Raw genomic sequence first — 22947 nt, 5'->3', positions numbered from 1 at the left:
AGGCAAGCACATGGCAAGCAGCAGCCTGATCCAAAAGTGAGAACCGAACTGTGCTTTTGCCAGAGGTGAAAGGCAAAGTCAAGTCACACTGGCTCCCCTAATTCGAATGCTGACACATTTGCTGCAAATGACCTTTACGCTATCTCACGGAGTGCAAACAAGGCCTCAGCGATAACACTGGCAGAGAGAAGGGGGCACAGACTAAGGAGGAAATGCATACTTTCCACATCACATCAGCCCAATTATCATCAGTCCTTCTTAACTACGCTTACAACTCAAAGAGTGTAGCTCCTTAACCCTCACACCCCTCAAATGGTGGTTTCTCCCCCTTGAAAATAAGCCAAGCCCAAACCTTGTTTTGCAAGAAATGACTCACATGTCAGATCTTTTTCTGGTGCTTTCTACCATGCAGCCTGAGAAAAGCCAAGCTTGTAAAAGTCTCATAAAGTAATCACAATATGACCTCACCCGTCTGACGGAAGCAGTGCTGCAGTTCCGTACCAGTGGGGCACCAGTGACACCATTAATTCTGGGACACGCTCCAGTGATGACTGATGCTGAGTTACAGAGAACGCAGGCACCGATTCTTCTGTGGAACTGATGATTCCAGGTGGATTTTTAAGACAAACACAATGGCTACAACCCCGTTTCTGGAATTGTTTTCTCTGAGCTTAATTCATGGAGCCATGGTTTGCCGTGTCAACTACGGTTCATGCAGCAGACTTGCCCAACAGTTTGCATCATCCTCTGTGTTGCTTTTCTAGTCCCTCCTTACCATATTTCACAGAAAATTGAGTAGGCAGCATCTTCATCCATAAACTCTTCTCTGACCACATCCCCTTTAGCTTAAGCTTGCAACATCCTCTGTCTTGTGCTATCTTATCCCACCAGCGAGGCTGCATCAGCACCCTTGCTGTAATTACCTGAACACACCCCCACAGCACTTAACGAGTACACCAGGCAATGTGGAACAGAAGGGGTGACAGCCTGCCACAGCGTGTGCTTGTCCTTTCATCGCTCCCCCGTGAAAGTTTGTTCAAAAGCATGAGGACAGAAAAGCTTTTCTGTCACTGTAAACATCCTGTCATAGCGGAACAGAGAACATCACAGAACTTTGGGCCATATATTGATTGATACACTCAGCTCTGTGCTAAGATACATGCTAAGAACAAGGAACTTCAAATTTAGGGTTTTCTAAGATTACAACAGAAGAGATGAAAGACTATGGCTGTGATGCTCCTGGTAGCCCACGTTGTTACGCGGGAGGGCTGCTGCAGCAATCCGTGCCCAACTGTAATTTACAGCCAATGGCTTAAGGAATAAGCAGGTATGTTCCAATGCCGTAGTGCAGCCAGGAGGTGATGTCAGGAACACCCAGCACCCTGTAGCTGCCTATCCTGATGGGATGATGTCTCCTAGCTAAACAGAGATGGACTGAAATATGATGTGTCCTCAGATATTCCCATTTTAAAGCTGCTGGATTTGTCAGTCACTCAAAGTTATTCAGATTTTCAATGTTATTTGTAATATTGCCAAAGAAGTAGTAAGTGCAGGTTCGTTTTGACTATACAGGATACTTCCTTTCTGTTTTTCTTCCAAATATTAAAAGACAGATAATTTATGAAAAATTTCCAAACATTATCATAATTTTACACAAATTAGTGAATTATTTGTCTTATTAAGAGCTGTGTTTTCAGAATCCAGCTCCCACCTTCCTGGAACACCTGAGTGACAGACAGTCTGAGGTCCCACAGATAACTGCAAAGCATGACCCCGGCTCATGGCACAGGTCAAGGTTGCATGACATGGAGCTGAAGACCAGAGAACGCACTGTTAGGATCTCTCTCACGCCCTCCCCTCCCCCCATCCCACTGCCACCCGCCACCTCTCCCCACTCTCTCTCTCAGAATACCTCTGCAGTACTTAATTTAAAAGAAAGCAGCAAAAGGTTGATTGAAGGGGAATGTGGTTTTAACAAAGACATTTCTTCGTCCCATAATGCTTCTGCATAAGAGAGGCACATGACAGCCCCTAGAGAAAGAGACACACAAAGTGCCCTTCAGAACAAAGATTTGGCTTTTCAAGGAGCTGGTGCTCAACATGCTTTCCACAAAGCTCAAGCAAATAGGATTTTGGGCAAAAAGACATTGCTTTCACACATCAGCCACCCGCCCAAGCTTTGTCAGGTGGTTACAAGAAAAAAACCCCAATGTTTCAAAGTGGACAGTTATCCATAGTGCCCACAGAGTTATCCAGTCCCCTCCTGCAGGACAGTTTCTTAGCACAAATCCATAACAAAAGTGGTTCTGGCCCAGATGCTCCAGGAGCGCCAACTACTTGTTCTTTCCACACTGGGGACCTTTGCTCCCGCCAGTCCTTGTTAATGTTCACACTGGTGGTTTGAGATTCACAATCACTGCACTATTAACAACAGGACAGCTGTGAAGTAGGATGGAGAGTTTTTCTAGGTAGTAACAAAGGAGGAGAAGAGCAATCCCAACCCCCTAAGCCTTCTCATTCAAGAGCTGAAAAGAGGGAATCTGTCTAAACCCCTTGCCGGGAGCTAGAAGCTGAGCTAGGAAAATGTTGGAACTTACGGTCATATGGTTATTGTGCCACTAAGCAATCCAGAAGAGAATCACCAAACAACATGGTCATCTTCCTATCCCATTCCCTTTCACGGGGAAAGGGAAGAGAGTGAATTTGGTTGCACAAATTGTAAGTGGAAAAACGATCAAGTTTTCCCACTGTACTGCACTGGCCGAAGCCTGAAGTGACATGAATAAATACTACTGGAAAGGAGGGCAAGAGGAAAGGAGGTAAAGGAAAATCACACAAGCTCTACCCTTCCTAGGACACAGCATATTAAAAATGCATCAAAATTTACTGCATATTAAAAATGCCATTATTAAATTGCTTTTCACTGGGACTGTGAAATCTTAAACGAGCCAGAGACTTAGAAAGTTCATTTTGTTTCTCAGGCTGTCTCTTCTGCCTGACACACATTTTCCTACTGTCCATGCACAGCTCCTCGGTTGGCATCAGTCATCACAGAACCTGAGTGCCAGAGAAATGTAATCCAAGTGGTACAAAATGCAAGTATAACTTGAGAGGGGGGAATAAAGTGCAAAATCTCTCTCAAAAGTCTAGAGAGACAGCTCTGCTAGTTACCTTAAACCACCAATTTCACATCACATTGAACACCTTACATCCTAGCATTTAGACTGTAAGACAAGGTGCTCAGGATCTTGCAGGACTGGGCTGCACAGAAACGTCCTACTCAAACAAGATTGCTAGCTGTATTTGGTAGGAAGGAAAGCAGCAGAATATCAAGAAATTGCAGCTACATCAGGCCAAATAATCACATATGTTACAGAAGGCTTAAGTTTTTTTTAAGTATGTATGTTTCTACTTAGTGATGCTTCATAGTGCAAGCAGACTGAGAAAAAACAGTCTCACAAAAGAAAAGCGATTGCGGGGTAGGTAACGGAGAATCAGACAGACTCTAGAGGATGCTTCTTTTAGAAAAGATGAAGGGGCTGCAAGCTGTTGTCCCTTAGGTAAAGCAGGGGTGGTCTGCGGGCTCTAAATCACTCCTCAGTGGGGGCTGATCTGGCTCTCACTGGAGGAAATGGAAACTCTCTGGTTACTTACATGAGAAATGGATGTTTTTGCTGTAGAATAAAGTCTGTCTACTAGGCATGATTACATATTGGATAATTATACAAGGACTCATTCCTTCCACTGCAGAAATTAGTGGAAGAAATTCTTTAGCTTATGTTCAGCATGTCAGACCAGACAAGGACAATAATCCTGACAGTATTAAGAAAGCACTTCAAGATCTTTGGATAAAAAAATACCAGAAGAAATGTCAGCAATCCATACTTCTCCTCAGTTTAGACATAAGATCTGGGAGCTATTACACATCCCATAGGTACTGCAGCTTGCATCTCTAAACACCTCCTTCTTTAATGCACAGCTGATAACTAACAGTTTTTCTGTAGGCAAAGAACTGGACTTCTAGCTCAGTATAGGGCTGTGCCAGATGGGACCAAGAGAAAACACAGTTGTGTCTCCTGTAGCCTGCGCTCAGACATGGTACAGACCAGTTAGAGGCTGGCAAGAGTAAATTCTCCCTCACAAGGTGGTTTCTGGCATGTGTTTGTCATCAAATTTCCCTCACCTTTTTTTTTTTGTGGAGGTTTTTTAGACAGGGAAAGTAAAGGAAATCTTTATTACTGGTCAAAGCTCACTGTCTGTTTACTGAGCACACTTTCTCTGTCCTAACACATGCGTTTTTACCTTTTAACCCACAGGCTGGCAGATTTTACAAGTGTTACGGTATGACAGACTACTGGAAAGGAGCATCCCCAGGCAGCAGGTGAGCCTGGTCAGGCCTACCATTGCCATGAATAGTTTGTAAGAATTATACCCTACTTCTGGTAATAAAAAATAAACAACAAGGAAATAAGGAATGAGCTTTCACTTTAGTAATCTGCCCAAAAGTTTAGCTACTGGTGCTTTTCCACTTGATCTTGCTACAGGGCTGAGGAACAATGATTTACTCTTGCTGCTAAAGCATTGCCACTTATCACCTAATTAAATTTGCATATTTTAAGTTGAGCTACAAGATTATGCTATGATTTCTTGTCTGCTAAAGGATTCCTAACACCGTTTTTCTAGGTAGGCACTGAGAGAGGGGCCCAGGCTGCCTCTCAGCTGCTAACTGTGCAAAAGAACAGCCGCAAATAGGTGACAAGCACCGACACTCCGTGCAGGTCCCGGACACAACACGGACAGCCCTAAGCTGTGTCTGTGCCTGAGACTGGGGAAATGCCATTGTTTATTCTGAAAGCCTTTGCCCTTGAATACAAGTACACTCTGCTCCCCTTTTGCTCCACAAAGCTAAGAGAGACGTGCCTGCGGGATGACTTCCCCTGGTATTTACATATTTATGCTTCAGTCCTGCATTAGTCAGTGTTTCTGTCTGGAGCCCATAACCTTTGGTCAGGTCTGGGATCTGCCTGGACTTTCTACAGTTGTGCTGGAACATGGATCCCTCCTGGCAGTCCAAAATACTTTGGGGAGAGGTAGGGAGGTTTTTGCCCTCAACAAGATAAAAGCTTTTTATCCGTAACAGGATAAAATCTTCCCACCTCATAGGTGTCTTGCTTCTGCTTGCAACAACACCTCTTGACTTCATGGGGCAAGCACGGCAGGGGAGGGTTTCAGGGGGCTGCAGCACACCGGCTGACAGACTGCTGGTCCATGCTGGGCCTGGGCTGAGAAACACGGAGGGGGAAAAATCCCTCCTTGGGAAGACAAAGTCATCTGTGGCCATCCCTAAGGGAGGAAGGCACTGATGAGCAGGAGCTTTAGTTGCACTGAAGTTCGCTCTCATCCGACACTGCCTCAGCCTTATTCCCTCCAATCTCCCCTGCACATGGGTAAAAACTGGTGGGTTTATTCACATGAGAGATTGTAAATGCAGCTGGCTCACACCTAAGGATGGTGCACAATAGACACCTTTCAGTAGCAACACCACCCCTGAAGCGTGCCCATCCCAATGCTCCTGCCAACCCCCAGCCCCCAGTACCCTGCTCTGCCCCTCTCCCAGCACAGGAGCTCCTGGTGTGACCCGGCCGAGGCACCCATCTGCTTTGGAGAAACTTTGCAAAATGAGTAATTCCTACTGTGGCTGGGCTGGCACAGCCTCCTGGGTGAGGGAGAGCATGGTGCAGGGCAGAAGCAACAGGGGGAGCAGGAGGAGGGACTTCCCGAGCTAGCAGTGACACTTAAACATCTGGCCCACCTTCGCCTTGGGGTATGTTTCCAAGCTCACCTGTACAATTTAGGAGCATAAAACCCATCGCTGTCAAATCAGACTTTTTCCTTGAGGCCCATGCTCCTGCTTCACTGAGAAGAAGCTGAAATACCTCACGTAAAAACAAAATTCACACCAATGAAATGTTATTTTGTCTTTTACAAGAGCAGGGACTCTATAGAAGCCTTCCACAACCCCTAAAGCTTCAGAAAGGCCGCTGAAAGGAATATGCTAGGATTGAGATCCACAGCAAACCACAAGTCTCATCCAAACACTCCCACTGCTCTGGCTGGCATTGGACTGGACCCACATGTGAAATGTAAGCAAAATGTGCTCAGAGTCCTTCACAGTACAGTGGATTACAGCAAGAGTGCTTTTTACTTATGAAAAAAGGGGTTATAACAAAGGGACCTTGAGATGCCCGAGGCCTTCCTTTTCCCCTCTCCAAACATTCAGGGGAAAAGGCAAAGAGACTGTTCTCACTTGCATGGAGACATCACCTCTCCTCAGCAAACATGTCCACAAATTTGTTTCCCCAGCATGAAATTAAAACAAGCAGAGAAATATATTCCTTCCAGTGTTTGCTTTCTATTTATTTTCTGTTGCTACCTTTGTGCCTGCAGCAATGCCAATGTTCCCGGAGTCCCAGAACCCACCACTTCTGCATCTGTTGCCTGGCAAACCCCAGCAGACTGCACTAGAGCAGCTCTTCCTTTGCAGCTGGCAGTCACGGGGTTGTTTCAGGGTCAGAGTGAACAGGCAGAGCAGCAGGAACACAAACAGGGGCTCCCAGCTGGAAAGGGGATTGGAACTGGGGTGAAACATACTGTCTCAGTTGTGCTTTCAGCAGATGTTTAAGGAACTGGAGCTTTAAGCTACCCCTTTATGAGTTGTTCTTCTTCCAAGTTTCTCTACTGTTATCTTTATTTCTCTGTTATCTTCTTGACTGTTCGTGAAACGCAAACTACTGAAAGGCCACTACCAGATGCAAATGAATTTCTGAAGGTGAGCAAATAGCCACAGGGATTTATTCACCCAATTTCAAGCAGAAAAAAATAGATAAGCAACTTGTCAGGGAACAAAACCCTCAAACCTAACTGCACATATCCAACCGAGGCAACCTCACAGTCCTGTCATTCAAAACTTTCTATGGTTTCCTCATTGCTGGTAGCATCACTTTCTGTGTTGAAAAATGGCAACCTCTTCTGCGCAAAGATCAAGGACTATAAATTTTCACATTCTGGGCACTGTAAGAACCATAAATAACAATTTATTGAATTAATCTCACTTCACTAGCCCTGACTTCCCCAACCTTGTATAATGTGTGAAATCATTTATTGCTTGGAGACCTGTTAAACAGGCAGCCACAAAAGCCCACTGCATCTCATTGTTTCAAGCCTAAGCCTCAACATCATTTATTTCTAAGCTATTTTTTGGGTACATGCAGAAATCAAACCCTTGTAAAATCTTTTTAATTTCCTGCTCTCGTTCTTTGGGCCCACAGACTGGACCTGTAAGATATTTCACTTTTTTTTTTTTTTCCACATTACTGGTAAACTCCCTCAGTTTCAGCTGTGATGCCCATAAACAAAATTCACATCAGACAAGGCGAAGGTTCCAAGACAGACAGTTATTAGCTCAAAGCCGGAGTGTTTCATTTTAGACTTCATCCCCATTTAAACCATGAAAACCTCAGTAAATACTGAATTTAAATCCACTGTCACTTTCTTCAGGCCTTTGTCAAAGGACTCATTATTAGTTTCTATTTTACAGTACCTCCTAGATCCCCGTGCTGAGAGGGGCCACACTGTATCAAGTAGAGCCGCATGCACACACAGAGCAAGAAGCAGCCTCCATCCTGGAGCATTTAGGATCCCAGACAGACCAGACAAAAGATTAGGAAGAGGTGCTACGTTTCCAGCGTGTGTCACACAGCAGGTTGGAGGGTTCAGAAGAGGAGCTCAGGATTCACAAATCAATCCAGGGACTTATCTACCACGCAGATTTTGTCATACTCTTTTTCAACAAAACAAAGTATATGGATATAATATAGGGTACATGCAGATATAATGAAGTATACGAATATAAACCTTTTTATAAGACAGGTTCTGTCCCTTCTTACAGGAGCAACCACAAAACCTCATAAGCCTCTTGGATCCACCTGAGTCCTCTCCCTTCTCAAAGTACGTGCTGATGGCCCCCGACCCGATGGCTCGCTCTCACAACAGAAACAGCAGTTCACTGGAAAACAGTTGTTGCGGCAGAGCGCAGTGTTTGGATATGTGTTTACTGGAAGGGATCTTTATTATTTCCAGTTCCGGTTGGTCTCGGTGCTCTGTTTCTGTGTGCCAAAAGGGAAAGCAGCAGCACTTTGCCTGTAAGCAGGACCGTTACGCTCCGCTCTGAGCCCTGTAGGACTAGGCAGCTATCAGGAGAAAGGTAACTGCACAGGCAAGCCTGAGCTGTTAGCTTCCCATCGGGCTTGCAATGTGTATAAAACCCTGGTTGCCCGATGAAGTCCTGGCTTACCATGAGCCTTTAGCATTGGCAATATGACTGTTTTCCAAGCCAAGCTGCCTTAAGCCTGTCAAAGTAGGTTTAATTGTTGCTTCTTTTCTCTGAATAGTGCCCATAAGTGTTATATGACATTGGCTAGGCCAGCTGTCCCAGAGAAACGCTCCAGGGAATGGCTGCTTTCTGTCCCAGCCCTCATGGCTGAGGATGTCTCCTGCAGCAAGCCATCCCCGCAGCATTGTGCCCGTGGTCCACAGGTCGAGGCTTGGGGTACTTTGCCAAACCAGGACAGTACAAAGAAGTCACTGGGAACTTCAAAGCAGAGCAACGGTTGGCAGCAGCACAGCACAGCACAGCCCTTATTTTCTCTGTACCATTTTTGTGATTTTCCACTCAAATCACTGCGCCATTTGAAGGAACGCAGACCCATGTCATTACGAGTTACAGAGTTGTGGGTGCCACTAATTCTGCTAAATGAATGGTAAAAGAGAAACAGACAGAACGATGTAATTAAGCATGCTGTAGAAAAAGTCAGAAGGAATACACCAACAGTATTTCCAAAAGCCACCTGCCTCAATATTCATGGTGTGATTCATATCAGTACTGAAGTGCTGCAGAAACCCCAGACCAGCTACACAGTTCTCACCAGGAGTTTATGTGAAATTAAGTCATCCCAAATGGTCGTTCAAATTAAGGGTTATTGACAAGGGAAGGGATGAAATAAAATGCTCCTGTTGATCTAGACAACAAAAAAGACCGCTGAGGAAGTAGCTTTATAACCTGAGAAGGGTCTGCAACTTTAAGAAATTCTCCCCTAAAGGTTGTAAAGCTTTTACTATGCAAAGTATTTTTGCTATTGTATACACTGGCGGCCACTAAGTGTAGCTATTATTTCTGGCGGTCATTCAGAGGAGGTCGGGGCCGATAAAGTGTTTAACAGAGTTTGTTTGGGTAGATCCATCTGTGTTTTTAACCACCCATACAGTCCTTTGTGTCCTTTTAAAAGACACTGGATGTTCCTGAGTCTAATAAATTATGGTCTTTATTTTTATTTGCCATCTCACATTACTTATCATGCCACAGCAAAGAACGTCTTCTTTACAATGTCTATACTTTTGTGTATGGATTACACAAGCATCTAAACCAGGGATGATTCTTTTCTGCAGGGCAGGGGTGCAGCCTGCACAGAGCTCCCATTTCCTTGGTAAAGGTCATGTGGAGTTGTGACATGTCGCTGTCACTCCTTACACCTTGGGGTTAGTTCACACCTCAGAGGAGCCAAGGAGGGGAGGCCGCAATCAAAGGGCAGGGAAGTAAGAGGTATGTTGAAAGGATGTAGCAAGGAGCCCAGGATGGAGCTTTGGAAAGTAAACATTTTCAGGACATGTGAGCACCAGAAGAAATACCTTAACCAGTTGGGATGGACCATGATAGCATTCTTAACACTCCCGCTGGATGCGTTTTGTAGTGCAGGATTTGAAACCTAGCCCCACTACAAACTCTGTACTGCATGGAGCAAACCAGGTGAACTCACAGCACCCCACTTTCCTGCCTGGCTGACCTGCATGGCCACAAAGTGACGATCTCTGCTACTGTTTATGACTACTCTGTTCCAAAACCTGAAATGAAAAGTTGCTAAGGTCTATATTGCTTCAAAATGCTGTGCAAAAATTTGCTGACTATGAAGCAGGTGAGTATTGGTAGCACCATTTTACAGATGGGAAAGCAAGACACAAGTGGTTTATAGCAAATGCGTGTCCCACCTGATGCAAATAATTCCACTGATGTAAAAATTATTTAAATCCTACAGTGAGAGGATCCTCACATCTGACAACCATTCTGGACATTTCATAAAGCGTTTTGTATCCAGAGATACTACTGTCCTGAATGTGTGGTTCAGGTCCCTTTGCCGCTTACCTGAGCTTATCTGCTACAAAAATCACACGCCGTTCCAACAGGAGAGAAGCAAAGATCCTGATGATCTGACGAATGCTGAGGCACTTGAAAAGGCATTCAAAGTCCACATGTTCCAGGCGTGAGTCCATGGGCCGCCGCAGCTCAATAACCTGAACACATCCAACAAACATCAGTCAGCATCACTGGTCAGGGCTGACAGTGCCAGGGGCGCCCAGCACCCCAGCCTGGGCCCTCCAGCACTGCTCTGTGCTTTCCTGTTGAGGGGACACAGAGAATGACCCCCATCCTCTTTTGCAAACTGAGGCCGGAGGCACAGCACTCCAGAGAAAGGGCATATTACACAATTCACTATCAAGTCATTCCTCTTCCCAGAATACCGTTGTGCACATTAAATCTGCTGTCATTTCCGATGGAAGCATAATTCTGCCTTCTAAACACCCTGCCAGAGATGCAAAGCTTGGCTGAGTCCACAGTATGAACCAAGTAACAAACTGCAAACACTGGAGCCGGAAGCTTACAGGGTTAAAACAGCCATACAGACAAGGTAAATTTGGTTATGAACTTGGCTAGCAATCCAAATTCACATCTAGATAGAAGCCAGGGACTGAACTGAAAGGCCAGTCAAAATGCAAACCCAATTTACTTCATTTTCACTCTTCTATGATGCATAATTCACTATATAATGTTTAAAAGCTTTTTTTGTCATAAAGATATATGTACATATATATACTTAACTGGGGAGTCAGGACAAGGTCTTAGATGGTGACTTGTGACATCCCTTTAAAGTCTAATTTTCATACTTCATCCATGACCTCAGGCCCTCTCCTTCCTTTTCTCAAATGCCTTTTGCTTGATTCCTTTATTATATCTTCCTTTTACTCTGCAATTGACATGTTCAGATGTGGAACTTGAAGGCGGAGGACAGAAAAAAGAAGAGGGAAAAATAACATGAAGAGAGTAACAGAGGGAGAAAAATATGAAGTGCAAGACAGCAAATGATGAACTACTGAGGAATTTGAGGAAACAGAAGGGAAAGGGGAAAAGTTGGCTAACTTGAAGCTGTGTTGAAATCTCTGAAGACATATTAATAGGAACATACATACATCTCCTTCTTTCCATATGTCGAAAAATCACCGTCACTTTATTGCTTTAGACCACTTTTATGTTTTCATGCACATGACACCACATTCCATGAGCATACTGTATTGGGTTTAAACTGGAGTAGCCCTGACAAAATTCCTCACAAGCACACTGTTTTAAGGATATGATCAAGACCACGCGATACTGGAAACAAAACCAGTTCGTACCAGTTTCATTGTAATACTGTTTGTGATGAGTAACATAGGACTGGAAAAAGAATGCCACTGTTAGAACAGTATTTCTGTACAGATTTGGTTTTTTTTTAAGGCCTGAAATATAGAAACATTATGGTGCCAGAGCATCAGATACCCGTCACTCAGCTGTTGCCCCAAACAGCAGTAAGAATCGAATTGCAGCGTGATGGTGTCCCATGAATACCTCCTTGGGAAACGCTGCCTGCCGACCTCTCTTATATTCAGCAAAGGTGCCCCCATCCGTTCCTCAGCAGGGGGACTGCAAGTTCCACTCACCTTTATGCGCCACATCATGAGGAGCTGGTTTCACTGCAAAACTTCCAACACTAAAATCTTGCTGCAGGGTAGGATGCAATGCAAGTTATGGCAGATTTTACAAATGCCATGGATGTTTTCTGTTGCCTGGCAAAGCCTTCTGCTTCAGTCTGCCTCATCACAAAGAAATATACTGTCTACTTCCCAATTAATCATCATCTTTGTTTAGGCCAGAGGAGCCACAATGGAAGGACAAGATTCTGTTCCTAATTAAGCCAGTGCATTCCATTTAAATAACAAGTTTGTACTAGCATAACAGAGAGCAAAGCTCAGCCAGAAGAGAGTTGTTTGTTTGGAATTATCTCAATGTTTTTCTCTGGGAGAGTTCAGAAGCTTGGGCAGAGGACAGAGGAGTTGCAGATCCACGATTCTCAGATATATTCACATCAAAAAAGCATTATCAGATCTTACCACTGTCACACCTATCAGCCCTTCAGTTTTCTTTTGCTTCTCCAGAAGAAAATGCCTGTGACTTAAACATGCCTCACAAGTCACTTATGCAAGGAACACTTTACATTTCATACCAAGTGACATCACAAGCCCACTCTGCTGAAGTCAGTGGCACTACACTTGGAGAAAATATTGTTCAATGTAAAAATAGTACTAGCACTGTAAAACTAACCCCAAGCAGTGTAAAATAACCCGAGAGGGGAATTTTTTTCCTGCTTCAACTATCTGGGCCACATTCTATTTATATCTGCAGTAATGTATTTCCTCTGTATGCTTGCCCATCTCAGTGGAGCTACTGTGTACTTACGTAAGGACATACAGAGAGCAGAACTTGACATGGCGAAGGGTTAGCAAGCTTCAAGTTACAAAAAACTTTTTAAGCAAGGCACCGATATTGCCATTTTCCAGTAAGGCATATGTTGTATAATGCTAAGCTTCTAGCCACTTGAGTCAGTAATAAAAGGAAATTAAATCTATTATATGTATGCGTATACACACACACACACACAAACTTTTATATGACATGCTTCTCCAAATATAGACTATTTCTTTGAGGTCCAGTTAATGGGTATTTATTGCCAAAAAGAGTTGTTGAAATGCTGCTGGTCACTCCCCCGACCAAGGCCGGGACCAGTATAATGAGGTTTGCAATAACAACCAGCGGCCAAACTGTTTAAGCACAGTCAGCATGGGAAACTGATACTTGCTTGTTATCACTGTGATAAAGCCCAGCAACACTGTAGTCTGTTAACTGCACTAGGCCAGGCACACTAGGACATTTGTGGTGTTTGTGGTTTTTTTCATTAAACACAGGTTATTCATAAATGGAAAATAACAAATGCATAACAATACGTTGGCTTATAATCATCAGTGGGAACTAGCACTATCTTATCAACTCTGGTGCTGCTCCTGCACTGCTCAGTTTGAGGGTGTGCCACCTCACATGCCTTGCGGTATCCATACGTCTTCTCCTGGTTTTCTTTTGCTGTTTGATATTGGAGTGATGTTGGGGGAGGCTTTGACTTTTAATGTTTGCAGTTGCTTTTTACCTCGTTTCCAGCTCCAGGCAGAAAGGTTTTGACTTTGATTGTCTTTCCAGGTGCAGGAAAAGGAGATTCCATCAGGCTCCTCATAAATGGATAAACCAGGGCAGCAGATATTCCTCTTCTCCTTTCAACCTCATCCAGGATCTGATCCATTAGTAAGACATGAGAGAGAAATGGACAGAACATGTCAGCACCATATACACTTTTGAAGCATCTTTTGATCCACGTGTGCCTAAACACATGGCAGAGCTAAGTTTAATTCTCCTCTGCCGTGCATTTCTTCACTACCATTAAAGCCACAGGACTTGATTGTACTCTAAAAATTATATATTTTCCAGTTACAAAACGGAGCCTGTTTGTGAATGCATTTAACACAGAGACAAGGAAGAAATAACAAATCTGGAGAGGAGAAAGGAGACTCAGCATGGCAAAAGGGATTTCTATTGTCGGGATTTTGCCTCAACAACAGGGTAAGCTGAAGGAGAGAAAGATCTAGACAAATCCCATGATCACAGGCCAGGTCAGCATCACATCTCAGAGGTTTATCTTGAAATATGCATTAAGGAGAAACACTTTCTTCTGCCCTGAGCATCTTTTCCATTTCAACTGAGAGGGCAGGAAAAAGCCAGACCAGCAAGAAAAGGAACCCTGTCACACTAAGACACCAGCAGAGGTTCACCAGGAAAGAGCTCCTGGAAGAGTCCCGGCTGTGGCGGCAGTGGTCACGTCGCAGTCTGTACTGAGCTGGAGCCAACCACGAGCAGCAGCCTCACAAAGCATGCCCAGCTGTTTACACTGGATGCCTGCATTAAGGTCATCTTCTGTCTGACATGACACAGACCAGGCAATCCAGTTCTGAAATCAGCAGATGGAACTTCTTACAGATAGAGAGGGCTATTATTTTCTTCTCTCTTTGGTCACATGGGCCAACATAAATTAGATCACAGCTAAGTTTTCCCACATTAGACAGACCATATAGATGATAAACCTAAAGAAGACGAGAAAACAAGCTTCAAAGCAGTTAGTGGTTTGACCTGAAATGGTGATCTTTTAACCACCACTCAAGAGCAAAAGGCCATACACGAGTTAGTGGGTCTGAGCCAGGCATTTCCCCTTGTTTCTCTTGGAAATGCTTTTTCACTGAAACAGAACATTAAAAGATACTTAAGCACAAGCTGGTGACTTACAACGATAGCTAATGACACCAAATGCCAACAGAGGCATGCACTGGTGCATAGTTTCCCCTTCTTCCTTGCAACATGCTAAAGACCTAACTAAAGCAAAGCTGACCCTATATACATAGCTTGCATTCCAGCCCACGGAAGTGGCAGATAACCATAAACGAAGATATGAATTTCATTCCTGATGTAATTTGGAGCACAACCATCCTCACTAAACAAAACCAGCTGCCCAAATGGGAAGCAGTAATGAACCAAGGCTATACCCCAGGTCCCTTAGTGCTTCTACACCCTGCCAGCATGCAGTTGTAACATGCCTAACATGTATCTCCTTTTCTGCAGTCACTATTTGATGCTTTATGTTGCTGGAGTTGGGGGCCATGTGTGTGTCATATCACTGTTCCAACAACCTTCACAAAACAAATAAAAAGGAGCATTTAAACTGAATAAAAGTTGTATCAGAGATCTCAGGAGATAACATGGTCAAAACCAGCTGTTGAAATCATGATCAAATGAACTGGCTGAAAGTGAATATATCTGTGGTTCTCAAGTCTGTGTTAGCAGTAGGTATTACAACAGTGAGCATGAAAGGCTTTGAAGAAGTTGAAAATAATGCAGGCTATCAGAAACAGAATGATAAACATTTATAAACAGAGGACTCCTTTTGCTTTTCTGATAACTAATATTCAAGGTTTAATATCTCACGGTCTTTCATCACTCATAGTTTTCTGTAAAGACAACTGTTCCTTGCTTTGACTAATTCAGCAAAGTGTACCATCATGATAATTTTCCTGTCTTTCACTGGATTTAATAATCAGGACAGCCCAGGTTCCTCTTACTAGGCTGGAAGAAAAGACTGTCTCCATCCACACATCTGTCTTCAAAACCAACAGGGATGCTAAGGCTCAAGCTCTTCCTCCTTCATTCAACAGCTGTTTTGTCCAAACCCTTTCTAAATGTGGTGCTTGGAGTGCGTGTTAAAGAGCTGTGCTAAATCCAGCCCACTGCTGGCATCAGCCCTGTGTGCTGCCAAACACCCTGCTCCCACCCTGCTGCCCGTACTGTCAGGAGGGGACCAGCCCCCTGTAGGACAGTGCCACTGTGGCCAGACTCCAGTGTGGATGGGGTCCTTTTGTGGCCCAGCTCCCTCCATGAGACCAGTAGTTGAAAAGGAGCACAGGTGTGTCACAGCCCCTTCAGGGCCCAATATGCAACTGAGTGAGAGCCTGCCTTCCCCCCCAGACCACGAATTTGTGGTCCACGTGGCCAGGACCTGCCTGCCACAATGCCTGGGAACAACCCCTGCCAGTGAAACTACACTCACCATCAAACTTGGGTTCATTTTGGCTGGATGATCAGAAACTTTTTTTCAAGTTACAGACTGAACTGGGAAAGCAGATCATTTGCAATTTTGGTGCAATGATCTTCCTTGTCTGACTTAAAACCTCAGTGCAGTGATACTTGGTTGTAAGGAAGATACTTAAAAGTTTCCTTTTTTTAATATTTTTTGCGCCCCCCCCCCCTTTTCCCAACTTTTCCTTTGAAAAATAGGCACTATCAAAATTAGATAAAAACATAAAAGCAAACAAAGAGCCTCAGGACATCTCTCCAGACCATGAGTCTGGTGAGCTGTGTTATCTTCCCAGAACAATGCATTCTGTTTCACTCACAGATATCTGTGTTTAGATACATATTATGTCTAAGCAACGCTGTTATAAACCCTTGATTTCAGAGCTTTATGAAAGAGGTCAGAAGCAGAATTGCAATTAACTATTGCAACCCAACTGTTTTTCTTCACACAAGATTTGTGTTAAACGAAGTTTTATCTAGAGAAGCTTGGAACCTGCTTTGAAGATAACATTCTGTATGATTACAAGATCATATGAACAATATAAATGCTATGATTTTTATTAACTTCAGTGATTTACATGTTCTTTTTTTTTATTCCTATACAAATGAACACAAAAAATCTGTGTAAGTTATGTGAGATTTCCCATATCTGAAGTGAAAATCTCTGGCAACTTAAAACATTTCTTGAACACTGTATCAAAATAGGAAAAGGGGAAGGCAGTCATTTGACATTAGACATATTGTTCTTCACAAATCACCAGAAAATCCTATATGATACTCTGAAGTGCTTACTGGATTTTGAAGGACATGCTCTCAGAGAACTAGGAGGCCCTAAACTGGCAGTCAGAGAGACATTTCAAATGTTAATCAATCAGAAATAACCTTTTGTCTTACAAAAGAAAAATGATTGTGGCTCTGGAGCTGACTGGCAGTTGACTGTTTCTATGGCTAGTCAGTTCCCCGGTTTAGCTGCAATACCCTGCTTATTGTCTTGAAACTCTTGTGTCAAAATGGTAAACAACATCAGCATACAATGCAGCTTTGGATTCATTAATGTGGAGGCCAATTAAAAGATTATCTGTGCTTTCCTAGCCTCCAGAGATAAAAAAATCATGTCAGTAGAGCTAAGCACATAGAATTCACTCATCAAATAATCTTTTTTCTTAACCTCATCATTCCCTGGGGTATTGGAGTAGAAGTGGTACAGCCCATCATTCAAATGCTGGATGCCAAGAATTACAGCTCAGCACAGAACGGCTTTAGAAAACAATGGAAAAAACTTCAGTCAGCCAGATCATACAGACACCCAGATGTTTTTTGAATCAAGTTCTGCCTCGGTCACAGAAGTAATAGGACATTCTTTGATGAACCCAATAATAGGGATGGAATATCCAAAACAGCAACTGTAAAATACAGTAATCTCCCATCAAAGGGAGAAATTCTTCTTGTCTGGTTCATCACTGTGGATGTGTCTCAGTAAACAATCAAATTAAAAAGTAATATTGGAAAAAAAAAATCTTCTTACCTTGGAAAATAAGTCAAAGCACCCCAGCCGGCTGATGACACAATAAACTTCAGGTAGGCGTGGGCCTTTTCCACTTGGCTGATAACAGTAGAAAGGAGATTAAAATTACATATTAATTTGGAGTCATAAGAAAATACACTTCTCTCTCTGATCACACAGTTAGCCATCATGTGGCATCTTTCACTATCTGTTTCTCCATCAAAATAGCTACTCTTGGAAAAGCACCATATTTCTTCCATAAGACAGGAAACTGCAAAGCGTAAATAGTGCTTATCCACTTTGGAAATCACAGCGCATTGGAGTTGTATTCCAATATCGCTCCAGCTTGCAGCCATAAAAGCACATTTAACTATGACTGTAACTCTTGCCTGTGCTATCACTGTCCTCTGCTCCTGCTGTGGCATGAAGAGTGGGGCCACCCTGGGGCCATGTGCTGGAAGATGAGAACTACAGTGCTAAGGGAGGTTATAATACCTTTAGTTCCCCACTCACTCCATGATGTTCAAAGAGAGCTCAATTTACAGAAAACAAGCTCACAGACCTAAAGAAAGGCAAGCGGCATGAGCTAAACCATGAACTTCCTCAGATTAACGCAAGATGAACATAAAACCCTTCAAAAACAGTGGCAAGTATGAACCAATGACGCACACACACACTCCCTCCCAAACAAAAACCACCTATAAAGGCCACCCTCTATAACCATCCTATTGAAGATACTTCCTAGAGAATACAATGGGTTTAAACTGGCATGACTGAAGTGTATTCCCTCCCCACACTGGACTCTGCAACCCTGCCTACACTGCTGCAGGGAACGGCACACTCGCACCGCGTGTGAAAGAAGGGTACAACCACTGGCTGCATTCAGCTTTGTTTGCTGGAAAGGAAGCAGAATTAGGCCAGTGCTGAGCAGTTTAGAAAAAACATCCTCACTGGCAAGGCCCTCAGAGCAGAGAACTGGTCTGCCTGCGCCCTGCATGTGCACAACGCGCACAGATGGCAGTGACATCCATGCGTAGCAGCTACCCACTGTATTTTTAATAAGCTGAGATGCAGCGTTCCAGTTTTGCGTAGTTGCAACTGACTTTCACCAGATCAGCAGGCACACACTTCCTAGGGGCTGTTATTTTAAGAGGGCAGGTCGTTGACTTCAGATGCAGTCACATGCAGTCCCAGGATACAATGCAAGGAAGTCCCGGTGCTGCCTCATCTGGGAGCTACATCCACCAATGGCACAGAATGGCTGCAGGTACGCTGACAAACACCAGCACCCCAGCAGCAAAGAGTGGGGTCTGAGACAACAGACGAGGCTGCCTACTTCCTAGCATCTCGTGGAGTCAAGCTGTGCTCATGCCACATGGAGCGAAAAGTGGCTGGAAAAGAATCACTTGGCATCACTTAGCCTCTTCGCACAGCTGTACATTATTGATATGCAGCAGTGATAGAATCATTTCCATTAATAACGACTCTGTGATAAAAAGCAGCTCAGTCACTGTTTCCATCAGCTTCTGCCCACTTGTATATTTAGCCCAAGTGGCTGATCATCTCCTCTGTATCCACATAGGCGGCCAGTATATTTTTATCTTTGTCTTATGATTAGACTCTGCTGATATAGTGATTAACTTCCCCATGGTGTGTTTGACATTTACATGCCATACAGATGTCAATCAAGAGAAACAGAGAGGTAGCTGTGCTTTTGAAATCTGAATATTGCAATCTAGACTTGGACAGTCAGCAGGTGCCTGCCTGTTATAATAAAGACCACAAAAAAAAATACCAAAGCTAAGTGAATACAGATGAGTCTATTTCTGGATCCAAACCTGCTCACTACACGTCACATCTCTGAAAAAGCAGAGCCCTTTTTTGTCCATATTAGGTATAAAACCCTTTCTAAAGACACTGAGTGATTATATCAAGCATGTGGGATTTTGGTTAAAATCATTGTGTCAAATCTGCAGGAATGCCGAAGCCATGCCAGGAGCCTTGGATAGCTCCCAACCAAGAGCGGTCTCACTGACTGCCAGTAAAAACATCACATTCCTGGGTCATCTATGAGACCAGAAACAATAACTACTTAGCACTTACTCGAAGATTCTCCTTTATGAAATATCACTGCTTTCAAAGGTTTTAAAGGCTACATGTCTCTGAGAGCTGGGATTCTTCCCTCCTCGCACTCATTGTATAGGACAGCTTTTTCTGTTATTTCAGAGACTTTTTCCTGCAAACAGCATAGCCTCCCAGGTGTATACAAATCATCTGTACGAGGCAGCAAGCAAAAGCCTCAGGCAAAGCCATTCTTGAGGGGCAGGACTTCTCAAATCTCTAACACTGGCAACTCTTCACATAACCTTCCCTCTCAGCCATTAGTTTACAACTCAAAGATGGATCTAAGACACCTTCTCATTGTGCTTTAGCTTGCTTCTTTCCCTGAAAAAAACACTCTATGGGACATGACAGTGCTCCCTTCTCTGCCTGGACTCATCTCTTTTCACTAGGGGAGACCTGGACAATGGGTCTAGCCAACAGGACTGGTTTAACCTCCTCTCTTCCCAGGAGAAAGGTGCTTCCAAGTTGCAGGCTGTGCTCTACAAACAAGCTACAAAGCTTTGGAGTCATGTCCTCCAAGGTTCATTCTTCCACAATGAATAGGTCCAGTTCAGGGAAGCTGTAAGGTGAAGTAGCACAGCTGAGAGGCATCTGAGTGACTCTGCCTTCAATGCACTGCATGCCTCCTGGAAGAAGAGGGATAGAGGGGATGATGTTTTGGTTTTGATTTGTTTTCGATTTGTTTTCATGGAGCCCAGGATATTTTGAGCCTTAGCCCAGTATCACAAATGAAAATGCTAATAAGTTTAGTTGATAACGAGACAGTTTCCCAAGAGGATGAACATAAACTGAACAGAACTTGGCTAAGAGATGAAGGAGCTGAGTTCTGTGTCAGGGCTGGTCTGCAAGTGGCTAAGGACAGTCTTTTTTATAGTGAGTTTAATCTGAAGTTTACTGACTAAAGCTCACTCCAAAACCTGCTTTGGCAGAAGAAACAGGAGGCTTTTGCTCCAAAAAATAAGCCTGCCATTTTTTTCTTTCGAATCACACCTCCCTGCCCATGTGCTTGAAATCTAGGGGAGCCTTCCGAGAACTCCTCCCAGTCTGGCACAGCACTGAGTCTCTCACATACTGCACATGACCACTTTCAAAGTAAGGCAGGCTGTCCCTCCAGTGTGCATACTTGCCAGCCATTCAGACACATAACTTAGTGGTTTGGTTTTTTTAAGACACCGGGGAAGCTGTGGAGCATCAGCAAAGCTCCTGGTTTCACAGCCCCAGAAAAAACCTGGGGAATAGTAGACCCGGCATGCTGACATCAGAGGAACCGAAGCAGCTGGGACCAAACACATTTTTCGTCTTGCATTTCTCCTCCCCACTTCTCCCATCTACCTGAAAATGCACTGTGTGGAGAGGAAAGGCAGCTAAAACAGACTCACCAAACAGCAAGAAAGAGAAACATGCACTGTAGCCCTATCTGCCACCTCAAAGAAGCAGAAGCACAGCCAGAAACAGACTAGCATCAGTCTGAAGACTGCAGAAGGGCCGTGCTCCTTCCTCCCCAAAACGGGACAGGACATCTCATCTGAGATCTTCTAAATAATTCCCCAGAGAGCATTATTAGAAAAACTGGAGGAAGCAGTAAGGGCTGCCCAAGGCCAGGCAAAAAAGGACCAACACAAATGCATAGCAGCAGCTGAGCCGTCTGAAGGAAGCAGCCTTTGCAAAGCACCTGTTAGCTCTGCATAAGCCTCTGACACCCTGGGCTCCCTTTGACGATAGAATGGTAGATGCTTCAATTGCAGTGAGCTGTAGTTAAAGAAATGATCATATAACAGAGATCGTATATGAAAATATTTAACTCTAATTGACAATGCAAATGCCATTTTCACATACACATTGTGTTTATTCCCTTCTGCAGGAAAATGAAAAGGACACTATTTCAATCCTGTCTGGCTTTAGGACTGTCTTGATCTTGGAACAATGAAAGACGCAGATTCAATCCAAAGCTTAAACAGGGAAATGTGTTTCTGAATAACATCCCAGCACATTTCTCCTGCTCAGTTATATTAGAGCCACACACAAGCTGATGGGGTCCATAGCTTGAATAGATGACATCAAGAAGATAAAGGAGATGCCTCCCACAGACATTTTCCTATGTTGTGGAAACTATGTCCACAGACAGTTTCCTAAGGCTTGGCACTTTCAGAAAGACAGAGTCATACTGAAGATCCAGCAAGGCTCCTTCTTGGCAAGTCTGCTGCTTTGTCGCTGGCTTAATTTTAAAAGACGACAGACCTATAAATACAGATGCTGAAAAGTAGGTTTGCAGAAATCAGGTTATCACGTCAGATCAGATCACTGCTCTCTTAAGCCTAATGCAATCACATCCTCATGGCCATGCAAGCCCTAGCATCACCAGCGAGCCAACATATCTAGAAACAGAGATGCTCCTTAATGGTGTCAGGAGTCAGAACAATTCAAATGCTGAGAGTCTAAAATTAATAAGTCAGTCACAAGCCAGCTTCTGTGGCAGCTCTTGATTCCTTGTTAGGGCCAATCCAAATTCAGACCATGTGTTTTAAATCCAAAAGCTTGTCTTAAGTCTTCTTGTTATATGTGAAACTTTTAATGCCAGAGCACCCAGTGTGCACAGGGCTGTGAAAGGTGCTCGAGGGAGGGCAGGATGGAGGGAAGAAGACAAGGGGAAGAAAAGATTTTCAACTGAGTTTTTTTCAGTTCCATAAACATTCGTCTGCATCCCGCAGAATTTGTTTTCACAGTGTAACAAATTCCTTTCTCCTGCCCCAGCAAATGCAGGATGAACTAGTCCCACCTAACTACAGTTTTTCATGTTTTAATGTACACACTTTATGTCCAGGCATCCACTCCTCCACTGACTCCTGGGGCTGGCTTGTCTTAGCATAGAGAAGTGGTAAAGGAGCATTTTTCTTGTGAGATGGAAGAGGCAGGATAGGGCGCAACAGACCCTGCAAGTTTTCATCTTATTTCTGCAAGTACAAAGTTACCAGCCAAGAAATCCTGACATTGTCAGGCTTTCTGCTCTGGGTCTCCTCAGATGTCTGCCCTATGTGATAGAAATGTGCATCTCCTAATGGTCCCATGAACCAGCTGCAGCAACAAACTGCAGGATGATTGTTTTGAGGATGCAGTATCTTATGCTCCAGTATTGCCCCACTAGCTAGAACAAGGACCATTCAGCATGCACAGCAACTGCCATGGCAGTAAAGCCCAAGATGCTTACGAAGATCCCATAAAACAGCAGCTTATATGCAATGACTGTCCCTGGGGACAGGGCCTGGCACAGCTGTGGATCTCAGCCATAAAGCCACTGACAACCCAGGCTGCCAAGGAGCTCCACTGGATGCAGCATATCCCAAAGGATATATCCCTGGTGTCTCTCTGGTTGTCTACACCCTTTTTCTGGGCT

At 43.9% G+C, this 22947-nt stretch overlaps 1 protein-coding gene across 8 annotated transcripts in view; it reads right to left on the bottom strand.

The window, feature by feature from the left end:
* Positions 1–22947, bottom strand: part of DENND2B (DENN domain containing 2B) — a 181545-nt gene that overhangs the window by 15196 nt on the left and 143402 nt on the right. For all 8 annotated transcript variants that reach the window (XM_080404649.1, XM_080404646.1, XM_080404652.1 and 5 more), the window contains 3 exons: positions 17454–17531; positions 13404–13544; positions 10256–10404 (listed from right to left, as the gene is read on the bottom strand). In XM_080404649.1, the coding sequence (XP_080260775.1) occupies positions 10256–10404; positions 13404–13544; positions 17454–17531 (368 nt within the window). The remainder of the gene's footprint in view (positions 1–10255; positions 10405–13403; positions 13545–17453; positions 17532–22947) is intronic.

Source organism: Falco punctatus (assembly GCF_963210335.1).
Source record: "Falco punctatus genome assembly, chromosome: 10".
Lineage (NCBI taxonomy): Eukaryota > Metazoa > Chordata > Aves > Falconiformes > Falconidae > Falco > Falco punctatus.
The sequence above is the reverse complement of the archived record's forward strand: the minus strand, read 5'-3'. Positions and strand labels throughout refer to the sequence as shown.